Consider the following 23,671-nt stretch of genomic DNA (forward strand, 5'->3'; position numbering starts at 1 on the left):
CAAGGTTATGCTTGAGCCAATGGCCAATTCTTTAAAAAATATAATAAAAATTAGTGTGAAGGATGGTGCATGAATTTAAGATAGAGAAACGTTATAACTCAAAGAGCTACAAAATGATTTACATTTACTTCTGGAAAGAAAATCCATAACTAGGGGCATAATCAAATATGAATATTAAAGTTGGAAGACGGTCCAGAGAATGAAATTAAACGAACTGCTTTACTTCATTGGTTATATGAACTCCATGGATTAACAATTGCTAATCTTTTTTTTAAAAAAGAATTAATAATTAGTGTTGTAATAGTATAGTGATGATTGAATAAGAAAACAAGAACAAGTATAAAACTCGTTTTCCACATTCTATTAATGGGTGCTTTAATTTCTGGCATCCAATTGGTGAAAACATTGTCTTCAAGATCAACATCTATTCTTCAAAAATAAAAAATAAAAAAATATCAACATCCATTCTCGGGGATTGTCGCTGAGCAGTCCAGCAGGGAGTAGAAGACAGAGCTATTTTAATTGTATAGTCTTCGCTGTTTGGGTACATAAGTGTGTTAATTGAATTTGAAGGCATCGTACTTCATGGCAAGGTTTGAAGTTGTTCTGGGGAAGGGAAGTTAACCACCCAAGGAAGGTTCGTTAACATATGACGATTTTTTTGGCATACATATTACAAAAAATTTATTAACCAACGCAGAGTATCCGAATATATAAGATGCTTGTCTTTATGGGAAGGCAATAGGACAATATTTATTTGAAAGCAAGCAAGCAAATGCAGCTGCCACCAATTTAGTTCCAAGTTAATCTCAAAGTTCTCGGTCTCCCTCAATTGAAATCCATCGGATCAGGAAAAATAACCATTGTAAACAAATTAGTAAAGTTAAATGTTAGTCAAGAAGAAAAAAAAAACTCCAGAAAATACTCCATTGTGAATAGGTTCTTGTTCATGTTTGAACAAGCAGAGTACTTACCATTGTGAATAGGTTCTTGTTCATGTTTGAACAAGCAGAGTACCTACCATTGTGAATAGTGCATGACAACATCATGGCTGAGTGTATGCCAAAGAAGCCGGAATTTGATCCCAGACACATTTTGGAAATGTAATAGTAATACTATACCATTTTTGTTTACAGAACTTCATACTATGCCCCAGGAAATGCAAATGCTCAGTCTAATAAATCTTGTTTTAAGAATACACCTCCTTGTTTCATAAATGGATCAGAGACATTAGTAATTGGTATGATTTGATTTGATTTCAATCAAATAGCTTGTTAACACTATAATGTATGCTTCACTCAAGCTGATTCTAAAATCCAATACAACAAACCTTCATGAGAGAAAAAGGGTGATGATTTCTCTACTAGAGAAACATGAGAGAAAAAATTGGAGGCAATCCTTTCCAGTAGCGGGGTGACAGATATTTGATAAAAAAATTTGACAAATTAGATGAATAATACTATAAATAAATATTTAATGTGAAGTTAAGCAAATAACTAAAAACTCAATTCATAATCAGCAATAAAAAATCATCAAGTCTTATTCAAAACATAGACTTAAATATCAACAGAAGTTAGGGAAACAAAGAAGCCCAAGTCAGTCTTTAAGGCTAATCTTCACGAAACAGAGGTGTAAAACAAAAATAATGAAACATGAGGTGGAAAAAAACAGGAGGAAAAATAAAAAATAAAAGAAGACAAGACAAAACAGGTAGGAAAACAAGAACGAAGGAAACTGAAAACAAAGGAGAAAACAAGATTCTGGTGGCTTGCGGAAGCTGGACGTTGGTGCTCTGCTGGCTCGCAGAAGAGGGAAGACAAATGTTCTCTGCGAGCGCAGAGAAGAGGACTAAGGTTCATGTGCAAAAACCGCAAAATACCCCCACAGCATTTAAAAAGTAAGGCCAGTCTGGGTTTTTTTTGGTAGAATAGCCACCACGCTGGTTTTTCCCCAGCCAAATCACATGTGCATTTGCGAAACACGCTATGCAACCTACGAACACGCAGAGAATAGCAGCAACTTTAATACTTGCCGCACCGAACCACTCCGCCATGGGCAGCAACTGCACCACCACGCTCCAGAGTGATAGCACCGCTAAACACCGCTATTGACTACCTAGAGCAAAACTAAATCATGTTCCCAAAAATTGCACGTACAACACTGAGATCTGTAGTGAATTATGCCATGACTCAAAAAGATAGGTGGAGCAGGTGACGGAAAAGGTCAGGCAATTCTAAGAGGAAACTGAAGGAGGGCACGTCTATATTTAAGTGACTTCTCTTAACTAAATTCATTTCACTATTACCTCTTTTCAATTTCATTATTTAAAGGTGGCATTTTCCTTAAATAAGTGACTTGGAAGGCCAGACTTGGAAGTTTCTAAACAAGTCAACAGCAACCATTCTATCTAGTTCTGCAGGCTGATTAGGAGAAGTGGGAGAAGTGGGAGAAGTGCATGTTCAAAATTAGTATAAGGCAGTTTTTAAATTGTGGATGCAGACATGCAGTTCTAGGACACTGCTACAAAGGCAGATTCACCGTTGGTGATGGTTCAAATAACACAGGGATATTATAAATATCAGTTAGGAATTAATAGAGGAAGTTCTTAGCATTTTCTTGTAACTGTTTACGGGAGTCCTGTCAGGAATATAACTTGTTGAGAGATTCTTGCATTAAGTGTCTTTTAGTTGTTTACTATTGCTGCTTAAGAGGATACCAGTACCAGGACTATTAAAAACCAGATCCTAAAATTCAACCTTAGGGATAATGTTGCAGCTCAAGCTGGTGGTAATGTTAGGACCAAGGTGCAATCAACGGAGAAAGGATGGATTGTGTACCTAGGGAGAAAATGGGACAACGAAAGAGAAGTTATTTTTAGTTAATAAATAAAAGAGTTGTTAGTAGAAGGTTAATTGTACATAGGCATTTAGGGAAGAAGTTTATTTACTTCAAATAGTTATCTACCTTGGGTAAGGACACATCATCATCAAATAACCATGTTCTTTTCCCCATCCTCACTACTTCTAGACTAGATAAAATTTTAGTTGCATAACACATCCACGCCCAAGCATGGTCTCATTTCAAAAAAAATATGTTTGTTTGCTTCAAGAAATGAATTTTCCGGAAAAAGAAAAACCACTCATAAAAAAAATGAAGGGAATTCATATTGTCATCACAGATTGTTGAGAAAAAAAGTACGAGACTGACCACTGAACAAGTTGATAAGATTGGGAGCATTGAATTACAGAAAACAGAAGGAACCAACCAAGAATGCCATGCATATATATAAGTGAGAAGAAAGAACATATCTGCATTTGGTAAAAAAACTGAAAATCCTTGCAAATTTGCAAGACATCAACATCCAAAAACAGATGTGATAACTGTATTATCATCATAGGAAACTGGATGCCATGGACCATCAAAGCCATTAATTAATACTGACAGATGAGAAAGGAATTGGATTTCAATAAACTTACAAAAATTGCAGGAGCATAATACATCCACCTAAAAAGATAAGCAATCAAAATCATTAGAATTTCATCAAATAAAAGCAATGTCAATTTTAACTCATACTACCACAAGCCTTAATAAATAAAAACAACAAATTAATTGTTTTGCTCACCGAGATAAGAATATGCTTCAATTCAAGAACACAGCCAAACATCCAGTAGAAATGCCTCCAGAATGACCCGCCATGGATAAAATACAACATTAATCCATTAGGATACAGAAAGGCAAACTTAAGAAAATAATAACAAAAAACATCGGATAAAAAGAGATGCTCAAGTGCAGCTTATTAAATTGAATATCTATGTCCAACTCAAGCCATGACTATGGCAGAAGATCTGGTTAACTAAGCAATTAGGCATTTGCGCAGTACTGGAACCTACATCTGGATGAAAATGCAGATTCAACACTAACCACTACTCTTAATTTATATACCTAGCTACAACAACTATTAACTTTCTTCATGACTCAAAAAAGAGCCTTCAGGCTCGTCTTAATGTATTTCCATCACACGCTGTAGCTATTTTATAGGCATTGATAATAAATTTTAATGGAAATTATAATCTATTCTAAAACGGCGAATTTAATCTCCCAATAAACAAACCAAGATACCTTCTCCTGGGTTCCTTTTATGCATCTAAGCATGGGAGGGAAGCCTCAAACCCGTGATGTCCCCTGAATGAGAAATTCAATTAGAATCTCCAGAATTCAAGGAAGTTACATGAAATGGTAAAGAAATATGTATTGCAGAAAGTGACAACATAGAAGGATCTGAGAATAATCAATGCAAAGATTATTAAACAAAATGTTATGCAAAATTAGTAAAAACGAGAAATATATAAAAAGAAACAAAGACCAGATAAAGTGTAAAGAAGTCTATCTTCTCAAACGGAATACAAAACTAAAATTCTCATAGTAAAAATTTCCATGGATTTAATTGCAAGAGCAGCGTTTGAAGTACAAATACATCTGCAAAAAGAAAAACTGCCATCGGCAAGTTGTCTTACAATAGAAACAGTACACTCCACTGAGAACCGCCAGTTAAGTGGACGCCTTTAGGGACATCACACTTTTTCACTTCAACAGGCTGACAACTGCGATGACACTCCTTGGGCAGTACAGAGAAGATAAATAGTGCCACATGATTAGAACCTTAATATCAATTGGATAAATATGTACAAATATCAGTGAATATTATTTCGGGAGTCAAGTTTTGCAACATTGGTCACTTGCCAGTGATGAATGGGTGGTTCAATGCTTGTGAGACTGTCAACCTCTTTTCCGGATCCAAGACGAAAATTTTATCCAGAAGATCTTTAAAATTGGCCACCATTTTTGGATCCTCCCCAGAGCCAGTGATGATTGTTCCAATATCTTTCGCCTTTATGTTAAGAATCATCCGCTTAATGGTCTAAAGAAAAATATTACAAACGTTGTTCAGACTCGAGAAAACAATTCATTATTGACAAATATAATACTTCAAAACACAATCATAAGTCTAGCTAACCTTTTTTGTTACAGGATCCTCCTCAGTAGCATAAAAACTTAGATCCTGGTCATAATGTTGTTCAGTAAATGCTCCCTGCAAGGAGATAACAAAAACAAGTAGATATAAATATAACCACAACAAATTTGTTCGTACCAAAATTTCACTTGAAGGTACAGATCCTATAAAAGGCTAGTTAAGAAATTAAAATAGCAACAGATAAGAAATTAAGATTCATAAGAAACTGTAATGATAAACAATAAATCAACAAGTATATGTTTACCTTACGAAGCATCTTTTTTGGAAAAGGGCCCTTCAATTCCATGTGAAGTCGCAGCATGTCATTGTTTGTGAGCCCTGGAAAAAGAACCTTCCCTGTATACAATTCATACAAACAACAGCCTACAGACCAAATATCCAACGGATGATCATACTGCAAGCCAAGAACTGCAAAGAAACATTCAAAAGTCGAGCTGGTAACTATAAGTAACTAATAAAAAGTAGTTGGGAGTAATGCAATAATAAGTTTAATGAACAGTACTTACTTATTTCAGGGGCACGATAAAAGCGACTCACAAGATATGGTGTTACTTCATTTTTACCAGCAAACATGGCATTACCAAAGTCACAAAGCTTCAAAACATTTTTAGCCTCATTGACCTAGCAGAAAAGAAAATTGATGTCAAAAGTTAGATAATAGATATTTCTTTTTGAAAAAAGAAAAAACTATGAAAAGAAACAATCTAAAAACGAAGCAGCATTTTAGACATACCAACATATTATCAGGCTTTATATCACAGTGCAAAACACCACAGTTACGGAGATGCTTCAGTGCAATAAAAAGCTGTTTTGCATATGCCCTCACAGCTGTTAGCCTAAGCCCAATATTGCGACCAAACTTCTTCAAAACCTCACGCAGATTCATATTTAGAGATTCAAAAACTAAACATAGATGATTTCTGTACTTAAAACTTGAAAGGAAACGAACACAATGACGTTTATCATCCGGATCTGCACCTACTAATTTCTTCAAAACAACCAATTCATCCAAACCAGCCTTGTACCTGTTCCACGTCAGAGATATAACAATGAGTAAGAGAGGCTAATCACGAAAAAGAAAAAAAAGATTAATTACGGATAACCACGAAAAAAAATACTCACATGGTGTCATTATTACGAATTATTTTTATTGCTACTTCATCTGGCTCGCCATTACCAGCTTTTAGATTCTTAGCACGTACAACTGTTGAAAAGACACCTTTCCCGTGTGCAGCAGTAACTTCATATCGCCCATCAAGTATTTCACCAAAACGATAGCCTGCAATGAAATATCAGAATATAAGCCCATGAGATGGGAAAAACAGATATAACCAGGGATATCAAGAAGCCTAATAATTGATATGATTTCCCCAAAGGTTTTCCACATCATATTGCCATATTTTGGTAGCAGAACAACAGGAAATGCCTCAGAAAAAGTTATTGATGATATTTGTAAGTAAACTAATTGTCAGATCATTAAACTTAAGTCCTATAAGTACTAAACAATATCATTTTGATAAACTAAAAATGCTTATTAAATTTAGGGTCATGCTAACATGTGCGCTAACATGTGCCCTAAGGGCACATGTGTTAATGATACTTCAAATAGCAATTATGTCTTGAACAAAACAATGTTTGACTATTAAAAAGATAAAATGCACAATTTTCCATAAAAAATTACTATATATAGTGCACTAACAAGTGCCTTAAGGGCACAAGTTAGCTTTTCCCTTAAATTTATTTATATATCTGCAGTTGTTTCCAATCAATTCGTTCCAAAAATATCAAAATTACACCATAACAATTTTGATGGACAGCCCATGCCATCACATTTTAAAGAATATATGTATAAAACATTTCAACTAACACAACTGACTGACTGAGCATCAAAAAGGTTACCTAGAAAACTTAATTTATGACCAACATCATGTGGCACAAACAAAAAACTAATCAGGATCTGCAGTCACAACTCAACAATCAAAAGAGAATGATCAAGACAGCTAGCTATAGTCAAATGAGTAACTTACTGTAATATCCCTCTGCATCATCCCAATTGTCATGCAGCCCAACCCTCTCAATCAGTAACCCATCTCCTTTTCCCTGAAAAGAAAGTAGATCATGTTACTATAACAAGAAAATATAGCATCAAATTTAAAATAAATAAAAAAACACCATCGGTTTAACAACTCTCTTTAAGCATAAAAGAATACAGAAAAAGTGAACAGTGATAATGGAAGAAATTAGTCGCAATAAGTTTCATCGTGTGTGATAAGAACCCATCAGGAAAAGTCATCTATTACAATAACAGCTACTTAGCTTGTGAGAGAAAGGCTGTAAAATTTCTACCAAAGCATGGTTATGGAGAAAACGAAAATGGGGAAAACTATTTTCCGGGTACAGAAGACAGGCATCCTAGATTATCATTCAAGAAATATGATCCATCCATAATTAAAAATGATTATCCTAGAGAAAGAGAAAACTAAAATAGGGAAACGGACACAGACGACAGACATCCTAGATCCTAGATTATCATTCAAAAAAGACTATCCATCCATAATCAGAAATGATATCATGACATGCTAAATTTTGATAAGTTTAACCGAACACTTACCGACTTCCGAACTCCAGTTGGTGTCTCACCAAATATATCGTCACAATACTTGTCAGCTGACCTCTCGCTCTGCAAGTGTTATGAATGAGTTTCAAATCAATAAATATATGTATGAATGAAAACTTCCATCTAATATAGCAATATCTTCATCCAACATAAAACTAAGTTAGGACAAACCTTTGGAGTACCCTCGCCTAGGCCCCCAGCACCGGGTACCTTCTCTGAGCCAACGTCCACATTTTCCGGTGGAGATTTCCCAACAGAAAATGATGGTTCCGCATCATCAACATCATCACTCTTACCATCAACTGATTTAGAAATGTCAGCATGAATCTCCAAGTCCTTGTCTAAAAATAGTGTTTACAGTGTTAGAGAAAGTCTCGAATATGAGGATAATAAAGGCAAAAAATGGAAGACTGGCAAACACCTTAATGTATATGCAATTTCATCCAATGCTCTATGTTTTTATGTACTTTCAAAATTCAGTTTTAAAAATATAATTTACATGAATTAAAAAAGAATCGGATAATGATGAAGACTCAAATAATAGTCCCAAACCTATATAGTCCAGCAGTAATTATGTGTGTGTGTGTGTGTGTGTGAAACTAAAGAAAAAATTAAACTAGGCCAATCTAACATGCAAAAGTCTGCAGAAAAAGAAAACCTCTTCCTCCGTTAAGAAGAGCAAAAGGCATGACATGACTCTAATAGAAAAGATCATAATTTAGGGGTAACATATCGGGTCAAAAACGTTCTAAGCCGCATGCATATGCACCTTTATATAAGAAAATGAAAAGATAATACCTTTTCTTTCATTTCCAGCTGCTTGTTCTATTTGCTGGTTCTGCTTCTTGTATTTCTCCATTATTGCTTCCCTTCTTCTTCTACTCTCCTCTTTGATTCTGTTCAGATCTTCCTCTTCTTGCTCAGGTAATTCCAATATATCCTCATCTACATCATCTTGTTCAACCTCGTTGCTGCAATAAATATAAGTCAAAATCAAATCAAAATAAGTATGATATTACAAAAAGAGTTATAAGGAAACAGAAATGTCTAGAAAAAACACATACTGGAAATAAAATTGTCTAGTAAAAATGAAATATACCCTTTTAGTTTCCTTTCATCCTCTTCCATGGTATAGTTTCGCTTCCTGTCTGCATGGTATCCATTTTCTTCATGTCTTGAATGTTTTTTATATCTATCTCCACTGTCATTATCATCCTCCCGACGCATATGTTTATCGTTAACATTAGGAGCGTCTTTATCATTGTGCCGATATCTATCATCTCGTCTTTCCCTCTCCTTAATATCATCCCTTTCCCGTTTCCTATAATCCCATTCACTCTTCCAATCTCTCTCTCTATCACCGCCCCTTGGTCTGTCTCTACTTATATCTCTTTCCAATTCCCTTCTCCTATCCCTCTCATAAACTGTGTCCCTGCTCCTATCTCTTTCCTTTTCTCTTCTCCTATCCCTACCCTCGTCACTTTCCCTGTTCCTATCTTTTTCCACATCCTTTCTATGCCTCTCATGGCTCCTTCCACGTTCTTTTTCCCTTCTACGCACCCAATCAACCTCCTTATTCTTGCTAGTTTCCTCCCGCTTCTTTTCCCTGTGCAAGTCTCTATCCACATCTTTATCTCTACTCCTATCCTTATCCCTATCCCTATCTCGGGCCTCCCGACTGTGGTACCTGGTACTGTGTTCCAGTCTATCATCTTCCACCAGATCCTTACTTCCACGATGATGCTCCCTTCTGTATTCCCTCGCTCTTTCCTCGTCAAGGTCATAGTCAGTCTTATGTCTGCTGGTATAATAAAGGGATCCTTGTTCCCTAGAGTGCCTGCTCTTGCGATGAGCATACTCTTCTACTACACTACGAGAACGAGACCTGTCCCTTGTACGACCGATTGATCTTGATCGACTTCGGTATCCATCATGCAAAGGAGAATTCCCTGACATTCTATGTTTTTCTTCCCCACTTTCAGAGGAATTCCTGTGGGAATTCACCTCCCTTCTATTAGCCTCCGGTGCCTCATCTTTTAGTTTCTCAGTTCCTTTAAAATGTTCAACTACCCCATTCTGTCTCTTATCCCTTTTGGAAGACTTAACATCTAAATACCCATTGCCCAAAGCATCAGCGCCAGCTTGAGTTTCAGCTCTTGAGTGGTTTGGAGAATCATCATCTTCATGAATTCGAGAATCAATGTAGCTCTGACGCCATTTCCCATCTTCTGCATCAGAAGTAGGACTAATAACCTTACCATTGTTAAAGTCCTCGCTTTCAGTTTTCGGACTTTTAGCGAGAAGTCCCTGCCCAGCATAGAGAATTAATTAAGTGCAGATGTTAAATTAAATATTACAATAACAATACACAAGGTAGTGCTAACGAGTGGCACTCGTTAGCATTTCCCAATATAGTAAACAATGCATTTAAATTTAAATTTAAATCAGTACATATATGCAAAAATAAATTTATAAAACATGTAACCAGCTCTTACAAATTAACTGTAAGCCACCAGTCTTCACTGAAACGCCTAGGGAGACTTCTTTCACTTATGTCATGTTCGTGAAGTGCAACCAGGTTCTTATATATCTATGAAACACTGACAGGGTACTCTAACAAGCTCTCACGAATAAAAAAACACATTATACAATCCGAAAACAAGTAATCACAGCGTTCTGTTTGGTCACCAAGATGAAGTGAGATACATCGAAAACAAAAATTTCACAACCCAAACAGCACAAGTAGAAAAAATTCTTTGAAAACTATTTCAATTTACTCTCCTTTCTTAGCAACCAAACAGATTTCACGTGTAGCAATACACAAAATTAAAATTAAACAAAAATATTAATGATAAACAAATCAATTCAATCGTATCATACCGGAATTTTCTTATCAGATCGAAGATCCTTCACCTCAATTTCACCAGCTTCAACATCGGATTCAATTTGCTTCTTTCCAACCTCAAAAGCCTCGTCATCAAGAATCTCTCCCTCCTCAACATCATCCTCATGGAGATGATTACGCGGAGCGGGATTAGGAGAAGGAACCGCAGCTACGATTTCTTCATCGAATTGAATTTCCTCGTCGCGTTTTTTGGTTCCGTGACGGTGGCGGTGATGATGGTGGCGGTGCTTGTGACGTTTGGAGGATTTGTCGTGGTCATCGGGAGAGGATGATCGGCGATGCTTGCGACGAGAGTCGTGTGCATCGGAGGGCATGATTGGAGAGAGAATTAGGGTTAGGGTTTGTAGGTTTTATGCGATTGAAGAATATGAAGTGAGTACGGAAGAACAGCGAACGGTTATGTCACGCACGGAGGTTCTATATTGGATTGGATTAGATTCAGAACTTGACCTACACCTAATTACAGTCTCACGCGCCTTTACGAGCGTGTCAATGGTTTGTGTTTTTCTTTTTTTTTTTTGGTAGGTATGTTTTGAGTGTTTTAATTGGGAAATTCTATGGGCTTTTTTTTTACGCAATTAATAGGGTGGATTGGATTGAGATTTAATAGGATTTTAAAAGATTTTTTTATGACAAAAAATTTTTGAGGTATTCAATCAAAATTTTTAAAAAAGTTAAATAAATCTTGTGGTATTCAATAAAGATAAATAAGATTTTTTTTTTTAGGGCAACAAAATCTGTTGGTATTTAATTGAGATTTGTTCCTACTTTTAAAATGTCCATTGGTATTCAAAAGTCTACCGATTTTGATGGATTTTTGTTTGGAATGGATTTTGAGAGACTTTTTAGTTGAAAATACACTTGACAGACTTTTTCAACAATTTCACCAAAAGCCTTGAGACTTTTTTGAACTCTCCAAGACTTATTACTTTCATCTGTATAAAATTTCTTCTTCTTCTTTATTACTTTCACAATTAATCATCACTGCACCCGGTTTTTTCTTCTTTTCTTTGTTCACTTTTTCAACAATCTCCCCAAAAGCCTTGAGAATTTTTCAAACTCTTCAAGATTTTTTACTTTCATCATCATTATATCGGTTTTCTTCTTCTTTACCTATCAAATATATTTTTTTGCAAAAAAATATTTTAACAAATTCTACATATTTTTTACAAAGTTTTGATTAATTACAACGGCAAACAAATTTTTTTCGTCACTCATTCATCTGCTTCTATTTTCCATCAATGGTGGTGGTGGTGATAACCTTTTTATTGGTGATTAGAAACATATACGTAAAAATGTACCAAAAAAAAAGAAACATATACGTAAAAAAAAATGTAAAGTTTTTTTAAAATCTTTGGATTCCCAAAAAAAATATAATTTTTTTTATTAAAATTTATTGATTCTTTTAGAAATTTTCTAATATACAAAAGTTTCCTAATATATAAAGTGTTATGAAATTTTGATTGTAAAAAAGTCTTTTGAAAAAATCTCTCAAAATTCATTCAAATCATGTGTTAAAAATCTTAATTGTAAAAAAGTCTTTAAAATCTCACAAAATCAATATAGTCCAACAAAATCTCATAAAATCATCAAAACTTTTTTTGCCAAAATTATCTCATAAAATCTCAATCCAATACAGCCTCCTAAATCCAAAGATATTTTATTTTATTTTATATTTTTTGTTACAAACTAAATATAACTAGTAAGCTTAAGCTACAAGCTACTACTATCCATGGAGATTTCACTCCTAGCTTTATTTACAGAACAGGGATATATATTTTTCAGGTTGCCAAAAAAAGATGAAGTAAAATATTTGTTAAAAAAAGGTAAAATTTCATTACTTGTAAGAAAATCTAAATTATTATATAGTTAAAATATTATTTATTATTGTAAGTCGGGGTTTGAACTAGAACTTCTAATCATCACTATTTGATAAAAAAGAATATATATATAATTTCTTTTTTCGGTATAACTGTATATTAGTTTTACCCCGACATAATTAGAGGTGTTCGTTCATAGGTTAGGTTGGAATGTTTTTGGTCAAATCCGTTAGTCGACAATTGGTTTGGATTGGATAGAAACTCCATTTATTTACGTCATACCAAATCAACCCTCGCAATGAGCTGAATGGTTTGAGTTGAGTCAATGAGTTATTAAACGCAACTTTAAAATAATCCCAAAAATATATATAATTAAAATGTGGGTTGAGTTTATTATTTAAACAAAATATTCAAACACATAAACACTATATATATTTGATGTAAAATTTAAATCAAACACGAAATATTTTTTGCTTATATTTTGTTAAGAGTATGAGAGAGAACATCATTGGAAGGGAAGCATCTCTTGATGCCTACGATTTGCATTGCTGTTACCTAAAGTAACACTGAAAAATAAGTGAAGCATCACATTCTTGTTCTCAAAGTCTAATACTAGTAAAAGCAACCCAATGCTGTGACGTGTTGCTCAAATTACATTGGATGGAAGAATTTATTCAAACACAAAACTCAATAAAATCCCTACATCTCTCTTTTGGAATGTCCATGTTCAGAAAACAAAATTCAATGATGAATACAATACAAAAACTAATGTGCTGTACATTGTCAAATCAATATAACCGAATCTTATGCACATGTGGTTTTTCCTAAGTTGTGTAATTAACCATTGGATGAGCGGAATATTCGTTTGATCATGGTAACTTTAGGAGAAGGAATCTTGTTTATTGGAGTAAGTTGGTGTGATTTTACTTTACCAACAGTTGTTGATGATGATGATATTCTAAAAGTAAGTATCACCTTCCTTTCCAATACATTCACCTCAATGGATTCTGTCTCTGCTGAAAATTGAAAGATGGGAAACATGTATCAATGCTAAAATGAGAAATGATGTAAAGACCATCACAAAATTCATCAAAATAGAAAGCATTTCTAAAATAATCAGTTAAAAATTTCAAGTTAGATTTGTTCTATCAACCCAAACCCCAAGAACAAAAGTTTTTTTTTTTTTTGAAACAGGCCCAAGTCGGTAATTAGCACCAAGACTTGAACCCGGATTATTTGAACCGGATCTTTTTACACTTTTACAACCCTTAGCTCAAACTAGTTGAGCTAGCCACCTCACCTCAAAGTTCTCGAATTTGAGTTTGAATTCTGATTTGAACAATTATTGATAATGTTTTATTTAGCTCTAGCTGAAAACTTCGAGGAATTAACTTAAACTAAATTCTAGTCCAAATTCATTCTTCAATTTTCATATTTTCTTTCATTTTCACTTTCTTTCCTTCCAACCAAACGGACCCTTAGTATAACAAGTTGAGGATTAAGAAGAAAAAAATAGAAAGATAAAATCAGGGAAAGGTAAACAAAGTTTCCAACAAAAAAAAAGTAAAAATAGAATATTTAACAGTAAATAACAATAATTGCAAAGTAAATAATAACAGTAATTTTTTTCCACAGAAAACATTAAGGCACAATAACTTAAGTCATATGTTAGCACTATGGTCCTATAATATTCCTCACACTTCCAGTTCCAGCCAAAAACACATGCAAGGCAATTAATCTATAAAGTAGCAACAAAAACAGTAAGGACCACTGCTTTGTTCCTCTCTAACCTCTTCTTGCAAAGTAAACAGAGGAGAGGATATTGGGAATTGGGATTTAAAGAAAGGATTTTTTTTCTTTCTATAGATCATTAAAACCAATCAACAATTTCACAATCATAAGTACAACAATTCCTTATTTTAACAAACATACTTACCATTCATTTTTGTAATAATGTCAGAAACTCTCTTCTGGCAGCTCTCACATTGCATATCTGCAGAAAGAACAACCTCTTGCACCTGTTATCAACAAAACAAAGAACCACACACACAACCAACTAAGCATTAGTTACATGATATAAATTTATGTTCATTTCATAAATCAAAACCAAACTACATACCAGTGGCAGTGACAAAGACTCCAAAGATGCAAGACTAGTTCCAGAAAGAGGAAAACTCTTTGAGACTTTTATACCAGTTTTCTGAACCTTCTTTTCAGAACAAGCTTTAAAAGCCATACTTTTGTTTAACCTGTTTATATTCTTGTTGAACAGAAACTGTGTTTAATAATAAGGTTGCAGGTTGAATCTCATGTTGAGTTGATAGAGAAAGTTCATCACTTAGGATGCTTATGCTATGGCTTCAGTTGTTGGTGGGGTTGGCAGAAAATAGAGAATAGCCAAAAAGGTGGAAATGGCTTTTTTATTTTATGATGACTATGTCAACAGAGATAAATATTTCACTTATATACCGGAGAAGGCCCTACATAGTGCTTCATTGTTTTTTCTTCACACAAATTATAATTCTTTCAAGATTGCTTATTAAACCAGGGATTAAATTAATAATTGAAAGGAATTACACTAATGGAGCTTATTGGCACTACTTCAAGACAACAAGCCAAACAAGTTGGGCATGTCAAAGTTGAAATAGGTGGGGGGGTTTTCACTGTGTGACTTGGCTTAAGCCAATGAGAGAGAGAGAGAGAGAGAGAGAGAGAGAGAGAGAGAGAGAGAGAGAGAGAGAGAGTTATCCACATGATTAATACTAATAGGGGCATTGGATCCATCCATCCACTACCGTAGGTCATTGGGTGTACAAGTAAAGTCAAACAATTGGCTCCAGCACTTACAGCAGTGGTCCATTTTGACAGCATGCATTGAAATTTTAGTATTTTACCTTCGATAGTCATGTATCGAGGGTGTCTTCTACACGGCAAAGTACGATGCCTTTTCTATGAATAGCAAACTTTGTGGAATAGGTCATGTTTGGTTCCACATCATCAAAACTGATTCTAAAGTAAATTGAAGCTCTCATTTGTACCTTCACAATGGCTTTAGAATTTATTATGAGGGTATATGCCATCTTCTCCTATTTCTTTGATCATGGTAAATAGGCCATACTCAAAAAATATCTTTTCTCATAAATTATATAAACATAAATCACATTAGTTGCATGCTACCCATGCATCACAGGACAGTGACATCAATTTGGTCTGCTGGTGGTTCATTCATCCCTTTTGATTCATAATTTTTTATGTTCAGCCAAATGGTTGCAACTCTGCATTAAAAATCACACTCTTCACTTTTGAAGCTAAGTTGATCATGGTACTAATATGGTACCCATGGCATGAAATTTTATTTACAATTATATACATTTGAACATTAAACAGCTGAACATTATTAATAGACAATTAAATTAGTAGATACTTAAATTATAGTTTCTCAAAGTGCACAAATATTATTACAATCACAGGCGAGTGACCCGTACATCACAAGGATGATCAATCTAGTAAAAATGTAAAATATAACAAAAAGAAAGTGCAAAGAAAAGGTACAAAAGTTTAAGAATTCATGGGTGATCGATCTAGTAAAAGTAAACTATAACAAAAAGAAAGTGCAAAAGTTTAAGAATTAAGCCTCTCAAGAAACACTGACTGGTAGAACTAAATGTATCTTAATGTGAAGAATGACTATAATGTTAGGCTTTCTGGGTTTTCAATGATTTTAGAGAATGTCTGAAGGAAGGCAGCCAGGTCAGCACCATAAATTATTCTGTGATCGGCCGTTACATTCACCTGAAAAAGGAAAGTTTATACCCAATTAATTTGATCCTGGAAAATAAATAAACTATGATTTCATTAATGATTCCATATGGTTCTTAACGAAAAACTGACAGAAGAAACCTATATAAACTGGTGTTCGACACGGTGCTTCTTATGACTAAATTAATAAAGAGCTAAATCCATCTCTAATGATATATGATGTGTGCTAGATGAAGACAAGCAAAATGTTTTCTACCCTTCTCCAACAAAGTGACGCCTCATGCATGTGAGGTCGTTAATTTATAACATTCTAACAAGGCAGCACAACTGTGCATTTGAATAGGATATGACGGAAGCACGGTTACTTCCGAATTTTCGGTTGTGAAAATAAAGACAGCTGTTGAATGCTTGTAAACACTTGCAAATCTTAAGACAACAAAGTAACAACAAGGAATGTCCAAAAATGATTTTATATTTCAAGATGTATACATCCTACACAATTAATCATAACTGTGTAGTTTTTGTCAACTGGTTGGATTATGATACACAATAATCTGACATTCAGTCATTCAGATGATGGATGTTATATTATATATTTGTATTAACCGGGAGAATTTAATAATTTAAAAAGTTACCCACTTTATTAGAGTTGACTATATTGATCAATCGATGACATGTATTAGATCCAAAGATAGACAATTTACCTCTTAATGTCTCTAAATAATTTGGTCTATAGTTTCTTTTTTCTCCTTTTATCTCTAACTATTGGACGGTGCTTGATGCCATATACTCTTGCTACTGGTGCTTCTATAAGTCGTCTCAATAATCATATATATCCAAACCAATTAAAGACAAGATTCTACTATCTACACTAGAATCTCTACAATAGAAGCTATCTCAATGTTTTCTAAAATGATTGGATTTCTAATCCTATTTTGTCTCGTGTAACCAATCATGCATCGTAATATTCTCATCCCTACGACACTAAGTTTACTTGTTAGCACTAAGCACTTGACCACCTAACATTCAGTTCCATACAACATTGCAAATCTTATAACTCTCAAATGGATTTTTTTATGCTCGAGTAGTATTTTTCTATTGCATATCACACCTGAAACATTCCTCCATTTCATATCCACTCTGTTTTGATTTTTTATGATTGACATAGTTCTATATCTCTCTTACTTTGTATGATAGATCCATGGCACTTAAAAGCGCCAGATTTGTAATAAATGTTCACCTCCATGATAACATATGTTTAGCATTCCATATACTCTTTTTGACTTTTGCTTGGGTGGAAATTGTCTCCAAGGCTTATTGACATTTCTCTAACTTTTCGATTATTTATTTTCTTAACTCTACATCTAAGATTTTATCATCTATAAAAATACATGTGCTGCGACACCATTTAATTGGATATGTTCAGTAAGTACTTCTACAATCAAGATCAAAAGATAAGAGCCAAAATGATTGAATAATGAAACAAAAAAGTTGTGCTGCTCTATAATATCTACTAAAAGGGCATATTCATTAACTGACTGTGAAGGAAATAACATTGCATTCGAAATGATGGTTTGGAGACATTCCCGATTGTTGATTTCTAGATTCACACTGCCAACACAGCCTTGGACTTTGTTTGAAGACAGTCAGGTGTATAGATTTTTAAAAAGGAAAACACAAAATAAAACACTGCAGAGAAAACTGTAGTTATAGGTCCTGTGTCCATGAATATAGTATAGGAAGTTGAATTGAAATTTCATCCGAGGACAAGAATAAGAAACAAGTCCAATTGTTTACCGAGTCACACAACTAAACAGAAGAAAGATGTTAATAAACCACGACTGAACTATCTGACCATGACTCGTGAAACCTATCACTATAAAGAATCCAAGACAAAGAATGAAAAGTCTAGGTGATACTTTCTTCAAGAGAGGAGTATATGATCCAGGCTAGATAAGAATGAAGAAAAAAGCATTCTGGAGACTATTTCAGACACAGCCAGTGAATTAAATCTGCAGAAAAATACGTTCTTGAAGCATAACATCTGATCTAAAATTTATGCTATATCTATTGAACTCTTGAAAAGAAAAAAAAAAAAAAAAAACTCATATGGCAGACCACTACCCAGATATAATCTAAAATTTAGCTATGTCCCTACATTAACCCTTCAGAAAATTATGTTGCCGATGTAACACCATGCAAATGCAATATAAGGTTTATGCCTTCATACGATGAACGTGGTGCAATGACAGCCCTGTTTCTATCAAAAAGTGTGTTTATGACATTTATGTTCACCCGTGCATTATCTATTGTTCTAAGAATGAATAAAGGCATTAACATCAAGGAATTTATATTATATCATATAACTCACCAGCATTTTACTTTTCACTCTGAAGAATCCATCTGCATCAGCCAGAACAGTGGGCTTTGATGCTCCAACAGCCATGATAGCCCCCTGAAAATAAATGACAAAGTTTAACCACCACAAAACAAAAAGATTCAAACAGCTAGAAAATAAGCCATAGAATCTCTCAAATTAACAATTAAAAATCCTAGAAATAATCACTAACCTGGCCCGGTGGAAGTATGGCATCAAATCTATCAACTCCGAACATACCCAAATTGGAAAGCGTGAAAGTTCCTGCATTCAACCAGGCACAATTAATTTCAGGTTAAAACGTTCAAGTAACACAAAAATCAAATTGCCAACGAGAATAACAATGAACAAACCTGAATTATACTCTTGAGGTTGCAATTGCTTTGAACGAGCCTTTCCAACTAGTTCTTTCCATTTTTGGGACAACAAATACAAGTCCAACTACAACACAACAACAAAACAATCAGCCAATGAAATTGAACAAAAAATACAACAAAAACACAAAATGAAATTGACATACCTTATCAGCATCCTGAAGAACTGGGGTTATCAAGCCACCATTGATTGCCACAGCAACCGCAACATTAATGTTGTTGTTATAATGAAAGTTCTTGCCGTCTTTGCAGGTGGCATTAACTACCGGATGTTGAACAAGTGTCATAGCAACCGCCTTGGCCAATATAGCAGTCATAGTCACGCCCTTGGGTTTCACCTAAACAAGAAGAAAAAAATACAACATCAAAATTTCATAACCCCGATACAATAACAACAATTGTGCTATTCGAACCTAGGATGTTAATAGCGGCGCTATAGCGCGCTATAGCGTAGCGTTTTACCACCTCTCTACTATGCTATAAGACTGCTTTCCGCTATTTAGAGAAGCGGAAATAGCGGCCGCTATTTGTAGGAAAATAGCGTTTTGTTAGCGGTGGCGTAGCGTTTTGGTAGCGCTATTTGGCCGCTTTAGCGTTTTGGAGGGAAAAAATTGATGAAAATCTTTATTTTGGAAATAAATCATAAGTGAGGGGTATTTTGCACTTTTCTACACATCAAAAAGCTACCAACACATCACAACACGTGATTTACTTTTCTATTTGAGTTGTTTCTTCTTTCTTTTCTCACATCACGCTCTTCTCCTCTTCTCCTTCAACGGACTCCTTCACCAAATCACCTCTTCTCCTTCAACATCTCCTTCACCAAATCGACTCCTCTGTTTCCTTTCTCCAAATCAACTGCTCTTCTCCTCTTCTTACAAGGTTTGTTCCTTTCTCAAACCTTAATGTGGTGGAGCTTAGAAGTGAAGATGAGGCAGAAGCAGATGTGGTCTCAAGGGCTTCAAAAGATTAATGGCTTGTCATTATTTTGTCTACTTTTAGAACTTGCTTATGCTTTATTTTAATGGGATGTCATTTTGAGTACTTCTAGAATTTTAATGGGATGTCATTTTGAGTACTTCTAGAACTTCATGGAATGTTATTAGTCTTTATTTAGAACATATTTTGATGGTAAATGACAATATTTAGTATAATTATTAAGTGAGAAAGTCCTTTTAATTTTGTGTATTTTCCTATTTATGTATGTTGTTGGAATTTATGTTTAATTTGTACATGACCGCTATACCACTATAGCGCTACCCGCTATACTGCAATAGCATTTTTGAGGTTCGGCGCTACGCGCCGCTATCCGAGATTAACAACATAGATTCGAACATCAAAATACAGACACTGTATGTGACAAGTATATGTTTATCTCTATGTCTATCTTACTTCTTCTTTTTTGGTTTTCACCACCATTATCCGGCCCACTAAACCGCCTAATTTGGTTCGGTGTCAATTCTGACATCAAGTGGTTTCATTCCCCTCCCGATCACAGTCACCGGGATATCTATTTTACTTCTTATTTTCTACAACTTACACGCATTTCAAAAAATACACAAAATAAACAAAGACACCATACTTAACATCAAAATTATCATTCCTCAATGTCCTCATACAATAATATTAAGTCTCAATCATCCATCACCAAAATTTTAAAATCCAACAATGTCATCATCATCATTATTATCATATAATCAATATTTATTATTTATACCTTTTCATAGAAAGCATCAAGAGCATCCGTGGTAACTGGATATCCAACACGGAAAGTAGGAACAGAGAGACTCTCCATCATGTTTTTAGCAACAGCAGATTGCATAGTTGTAAAAGCAACATTACTCGAACCCGGAATCACAGGTGCAGAAGAAACATCAGCTGGTTTTGATGAAACTGACGCCACCACCGGAGCAGAAGTCGCCGCCACCGGAGCCACATTACTCTTTGGTGTGATCCCAGCAGCAGCCTCCACATCAGCCGGAGTAATCCTACCAAATGGACCAGTCCCATTGATGGAATTAATATCTACCTTATGCTGTTTCGCAAGCTTCTTCGCCTGAGGTGTTGCCGTAATTTTCTTCGGACCATCGGAAACAGACTGAACCGGTGGTGGTGGAGAAGGAGGAGAAGACTGAGAAGTCACCGGAGGTGGAGAATCAGCCACTGGAGGAGGAGGAGATGAAGAAGAAGCTGATTTGACAGATTTGGCTTTGGCTTGAGCTTCAGCGATATCTTCAGGAGTTTCAGCGAGTAAACCAATAGGAGCACCAACGGGAGCGGTTTCGCCTTCTTCCACAACAATTGCGGCGAGAATACCGTCGTAGAAAGTTTCAACATCCATATCAGCTTTATCGGATTCAACAACGACGACACTATCGCCTTTGGAGAGAGTGTCGCCTTCGGATTTGATCCATGAGACGATTTTACCCTCAGTCATAGTGGAACTGAGTGCAGGCATGAAGATTTCACGGATCTTGGCTTGGATTTTGAAGGAAAAAGGTTTGCGGCGAGAGGAGGAAGAGGAGTAGCGAGGGAGAATGAGAGTGGTTGTGTTGCGAAGAGAAAGAGAAGGAGAAGGAGAAGCCATTGAGATCATCGAAGAAGAAAGAGAATTTGCATTCATTTTGGAAAAGAAAATGAGAGTGAAAGAGAAAATGGAAAATGGAATGATATGAAGAAAAGAGGGTCAGTTGGGCGGAGACGACGAGGGAGAGTTGCTTACTACCTATCGACTGCTCACTCTCTAAATACAAATGTTGCTTTGTTCTCAACGAACTTTTTTTATTTATTTATTAAATGTTCGATAAATACAACCTAAATTAAAAATAAATAAATAAAAAAAATAGGAGACTAAAAAAATTATTTTTAAAATAGAGGGTCAAAATTTGGAAAAATTAAAAATACAACATCAAAACTTAACTACTGCTAAAATTAGCACAAATGGAAAAAATACTAAACACTTGGTTACAAAAATCTGAACCAAGACACCTGATAAAAGGGAGAGAAAAGGAAAGAAGAGAAGACAGACATAGAAAAGGGCACCCACCACCAAGAAGCAACGGGACCCATAATCCGCAACCCATCTATCACTATCGGCTCCAGCACAAGATCGAATACTGTGTGTGTGTCTCAATATGAAGTGTGAAGATAAAAATAAGAAATTATCATGGGTAAGTAATCATGCAAGAAAAACAAAAGAAAATTAAAATAAAATAAAGAAGTAATCGAAAGAAAAACTATAACACAACAAAAAAAAATCATAATTGTGGTTGTGGGGGGTAGTAAATACCTACCACCGAAGAAAAGAGAGAAACAAAATCATGATCCAAACATTTTGTTTAGGGTAGAATTTATGTCGTGAAAATAAATAAATCACTTGCGAAGAATTCAAAGACTTTGTTTATTGTAGAATCTATACTTCTTACTAATATAAGAAAGAAGTATGTTCTTTAAAAAACCGTATTGTCATTCATGCTTATATGAGTGACAAGTGTGTCAAATGAATAATATATTAGCTTAAATGTAATACTTGTTTTTAGTCGAGAGAAAAGCGTATAGTTCATTCAAATAGTTCAAAAAAAGTTGTAGTAAAAAGTCCTAATGAATAATAGAAAAAGTTGTATTTGTCACATCAATAAAAAATGGCTTAAATATGCAAAAGGTCCCTGCACTTACGGGTCATTTGAGTTTTAGTCCATGCATTTTAAAATCCTTTCATTTTGCCACTGCACTTTCATTTTACTTTAAAAATGGTCCCTGAACCCATTTTTTGTTGAAGTGGCATATTTTTTTATGATGTGTCAATTTTATTTTACTTTTAAGGGTATTTTGATCGATTCACTGCAAAATTAAATGAGTCATCAACTCTAAAGTCCAGTCAACAGTGACATATCAGCAAAAATGTGTCATTTCAACAAAAAAAAATGTTTGGGGGCCATTTTTAAAGTAAAATGAAAGTGCAATGGCAAAATGAAATATTTTAAAATGCAGGGACTAAAACTCAAATGACTCATAAGTGCAGGGACCTTTTGCATATTTAACCCATAAAAAATTTGTATAATTTCATAAAATCTTTTACCTATCTTTCTCTTTCTCTTGGTATTATATATATTTTTTTTCATTGCATCTTCACAAAGCCCCTTCTACTTCTCACTTTCTTGGTATTACATTTTGGGGACAAAATTTAAATTTCAAAACTCTTTTATTGAAAATCATATTTCCCACATAAACTCACTTTCTCTCATTAAATTCAACTTTCTCTCATCCCTCTACCTATTCACCATCTTTCTCTTCTCCTTCACTTTCTCCATTTCATTTCCTACTACTTTTATCTTTTCTGTCTTTATTGCAATTAGTATCACATGATAATCAATTAATAATTTTTGTTCTTCACTGTTGATGAAATTTCTTAGTTAATTATTATTTTACATGAACAAATGATAATGACTTTTTTTAATTAATATTGTACACGGGAAAATGATAAAAAATCAAATAGTACCGAGAACAACAGCTGATGAATTTTTTTAATCAAATATTATACATGAAGAACAAGTTGTTATTGATGAAAAACAAGTGTTGTTGTTAATAACGACCTCAAATTTGGGGTTGTAAATTTGTTTCGAAACCCCCCAACCCATGACCTCCTCTGACCCGCATGGCGCGCCTTCCCGTGCAGAAGCACGGGTATCAAACTAGTTTATTTAGCGAAAATAAATATTTTTACTCTCTCTCAATTTATTGTTTTGTCCCAAAGGAAGAGGGAACCAAAAATTATCCCAAAATGGTTG

General features: G+C 34.6%; 3 protein-coding genes across 7 annotated transcripts; all 3 read right to left on the reverse strand.

The window, feature by feature from the left end:
• Positions 1-289: 289 nt before the first annotated feature.
• On the reverse strand, positions 290-11,107 carry LOC123900184 (serine/threonine-protein kinase prpf4B). 4 transcript variants are annotated; one of them, XR_006805862.1, is made up of 16 exons: positions 10,530-11,029; positions 8,749-9,956; positions 8,448-8,620; positions 7,821-7,990; positions 7,644-7,712; positions 7,060-7,132; positions 6,155-6,311; positions 5,766-6,057; positions 5,539-5,653; positions 5,277-5,440; positions 5,015-5,089; positions 4,515-4,918; positions 4,120-4,182; positions 3,623-3,677; positions 3,477-3,504; positions 290-2,837 (listed from the first exon to the last, which is right to left on the reverse strand). XR_006805862.1 is itself a non-coding variant. In XM_045951494.1 (12 exons), exons 1-12 carry the CDS (start codon positions 10,866-10,868, stop codon positions 4,733-4,735), a joined length of 3,021 nt encoding a protein of 1,006 aa, XP_045807450.1. In that variant the 5' UTR covers positions 10,869-11,107; the 3' UTR covers positions 4,421-4,732. The 4 variants fall into 4 exon arrangements, 1 of the variants encoding a protein (XP_045807450.1); XR_006805856.1 differs by having other exon boundaries at positions 290-3,504; XR_006805850.1 differs by having other exon boundaries at positions 290-3,504; positions 3,623-4,182.
• Positions 11,108-12,882: 1,775 nt separating this feature from the next.
• Positions 12,883-14,990, reverse strand: LOC123900215. Of its 2 annotated transcripts, none has more exons than XM_045951495.1 (3): positions 14,494-14,990; positions 14,311-14,392; positions 12,883-13,390 (listed from the first exon to the last, which is right to left on the reverse strand). In XM_045951495.1, exons 1-3 carry the CDS (start codon positions 14,608-14,610, stop codon positions 13,212-13,214), a joined length of 378 nt encoding a protein of 125 aa, XP_045807451.1. In that variant the 5' UTR covers positions 14,611-14,990; the 3' UTR covers positions 12,883-13,211. The 2 variants fall into 2 exon arrangements, with proteins under 2 accessions (XP_045807451.1, XP_045807452.1); XM_045951496.1 differs by having other exon boundaries at positions 12,883-13,387; positions 14,494-14,961.
• Positions 14,991-15,753: 763 nt separating this feature from the next.
• Positions 15,754-21,673, reverse strand: LOC123900241 (dihydrolipoyllysine-residue acetyltransferase component 4 of pyruvate dehydrogenase complex, chloroplastic). The gene is made up of 6 exons (XM_045951497.1): positions 20,602-21,673; positions 19,031-19,222; positions 18,864-18,951; positions 18,704-18,774; positions 18,505-18,588; positions 15,754-16,166 (listed from the first exon to the last, which is right to left on the reverse strand). Exons 1-6 carry the CDS (start codon positions 21,505-21,507, stop codon positions 16,062-16,064), a joined length of 1,446 nt encoding a protein of 481 aa, XP_045807453.1. The 5' UTR covers positions 21,508-21,673; the 3' UTR covers positions 15,754-16,061.
• Between the last annotated feature and the right edge of the window lie 1,998 nt (positions 21,674-23,671).

Source organism: Trifolium pratense, linkage group LG1 (genome assembly GCF_020283565.1).
Source record: "Trifolium pratense cultivar HEN17-A07 linkage group LG1, ARS_RC_1.1, whole genome shotgun sequence".
NCBI classification, from domain to species: domain Eukaryota; kingdom Viridiplantae; phylum Streptophyta; class Magnoliopsida; order Fabales; family Fabaceae; genus Trifolium; species Trifolium pratense.

Coding starts and splice junctions, on each gene's coding strand:
- LOC123900184 (XM_045951494.1), bottom strand. CDS start 10,868: ATGCCCTCCGATGCACACGACTCTCGTCGCAAGCATCGCCGATCATCC. Junction 7,991..8,447: donor AGCTGGAAATGAAAGAAAAG/GTATTATCTTTT, acceptor CACTATTTTTAG/ACAAGGACTTGGAGATTCAT. Junction 7,713..7,820: donor TAGGCGAGGGTACTCCAAAG/GTTTGTCCTAAC, acceptor TAACACTTGCAG/AGCGAGAGGTCAGCTGACAA.
- LOC123900215 (XM_045951495.1), bottom strand. CDS start 14,610: ATGGCTTTTAAAGCTTGTTCTGAAAAGAAGGTTCAGAAAACTGGTATA. Junction 14,393..14,493: donor AGTCTTTGTCACTGCCACTG/GTATGTAGTTTG, acceptor TGTTGATAACAG/GTGCAAGAGGTTGTTCTTTC. Junction 13,391..14,310: donor CATTATTACAAAAATGAATG/GTAAGTATGTTT, acceptor TTCAATTTTCAG/CAGAGACAGAATCCATTGAG.
- LOC123900241 (XM_045951497.1), bottom strand. CDS start 21,507: ATGAATGCAAATTCTCTTTCTTCTTCGATGATCTCAATGGCTTCTCCT. Junction 18,775..18,863: donor ACCTCAAGAGTATAATTCAG/GTTTGTTCATTG, acceptor GGTTGAATGCAG/GAACTTTCACGCTTTCCAAT. Junction 18,589..18,703: donor CCATACTTCCACCGGGCCAG/GTTAGTGATTAT, acceptor ATTTATTTTCAG/GGGGCTATCATGGCTGTTGG.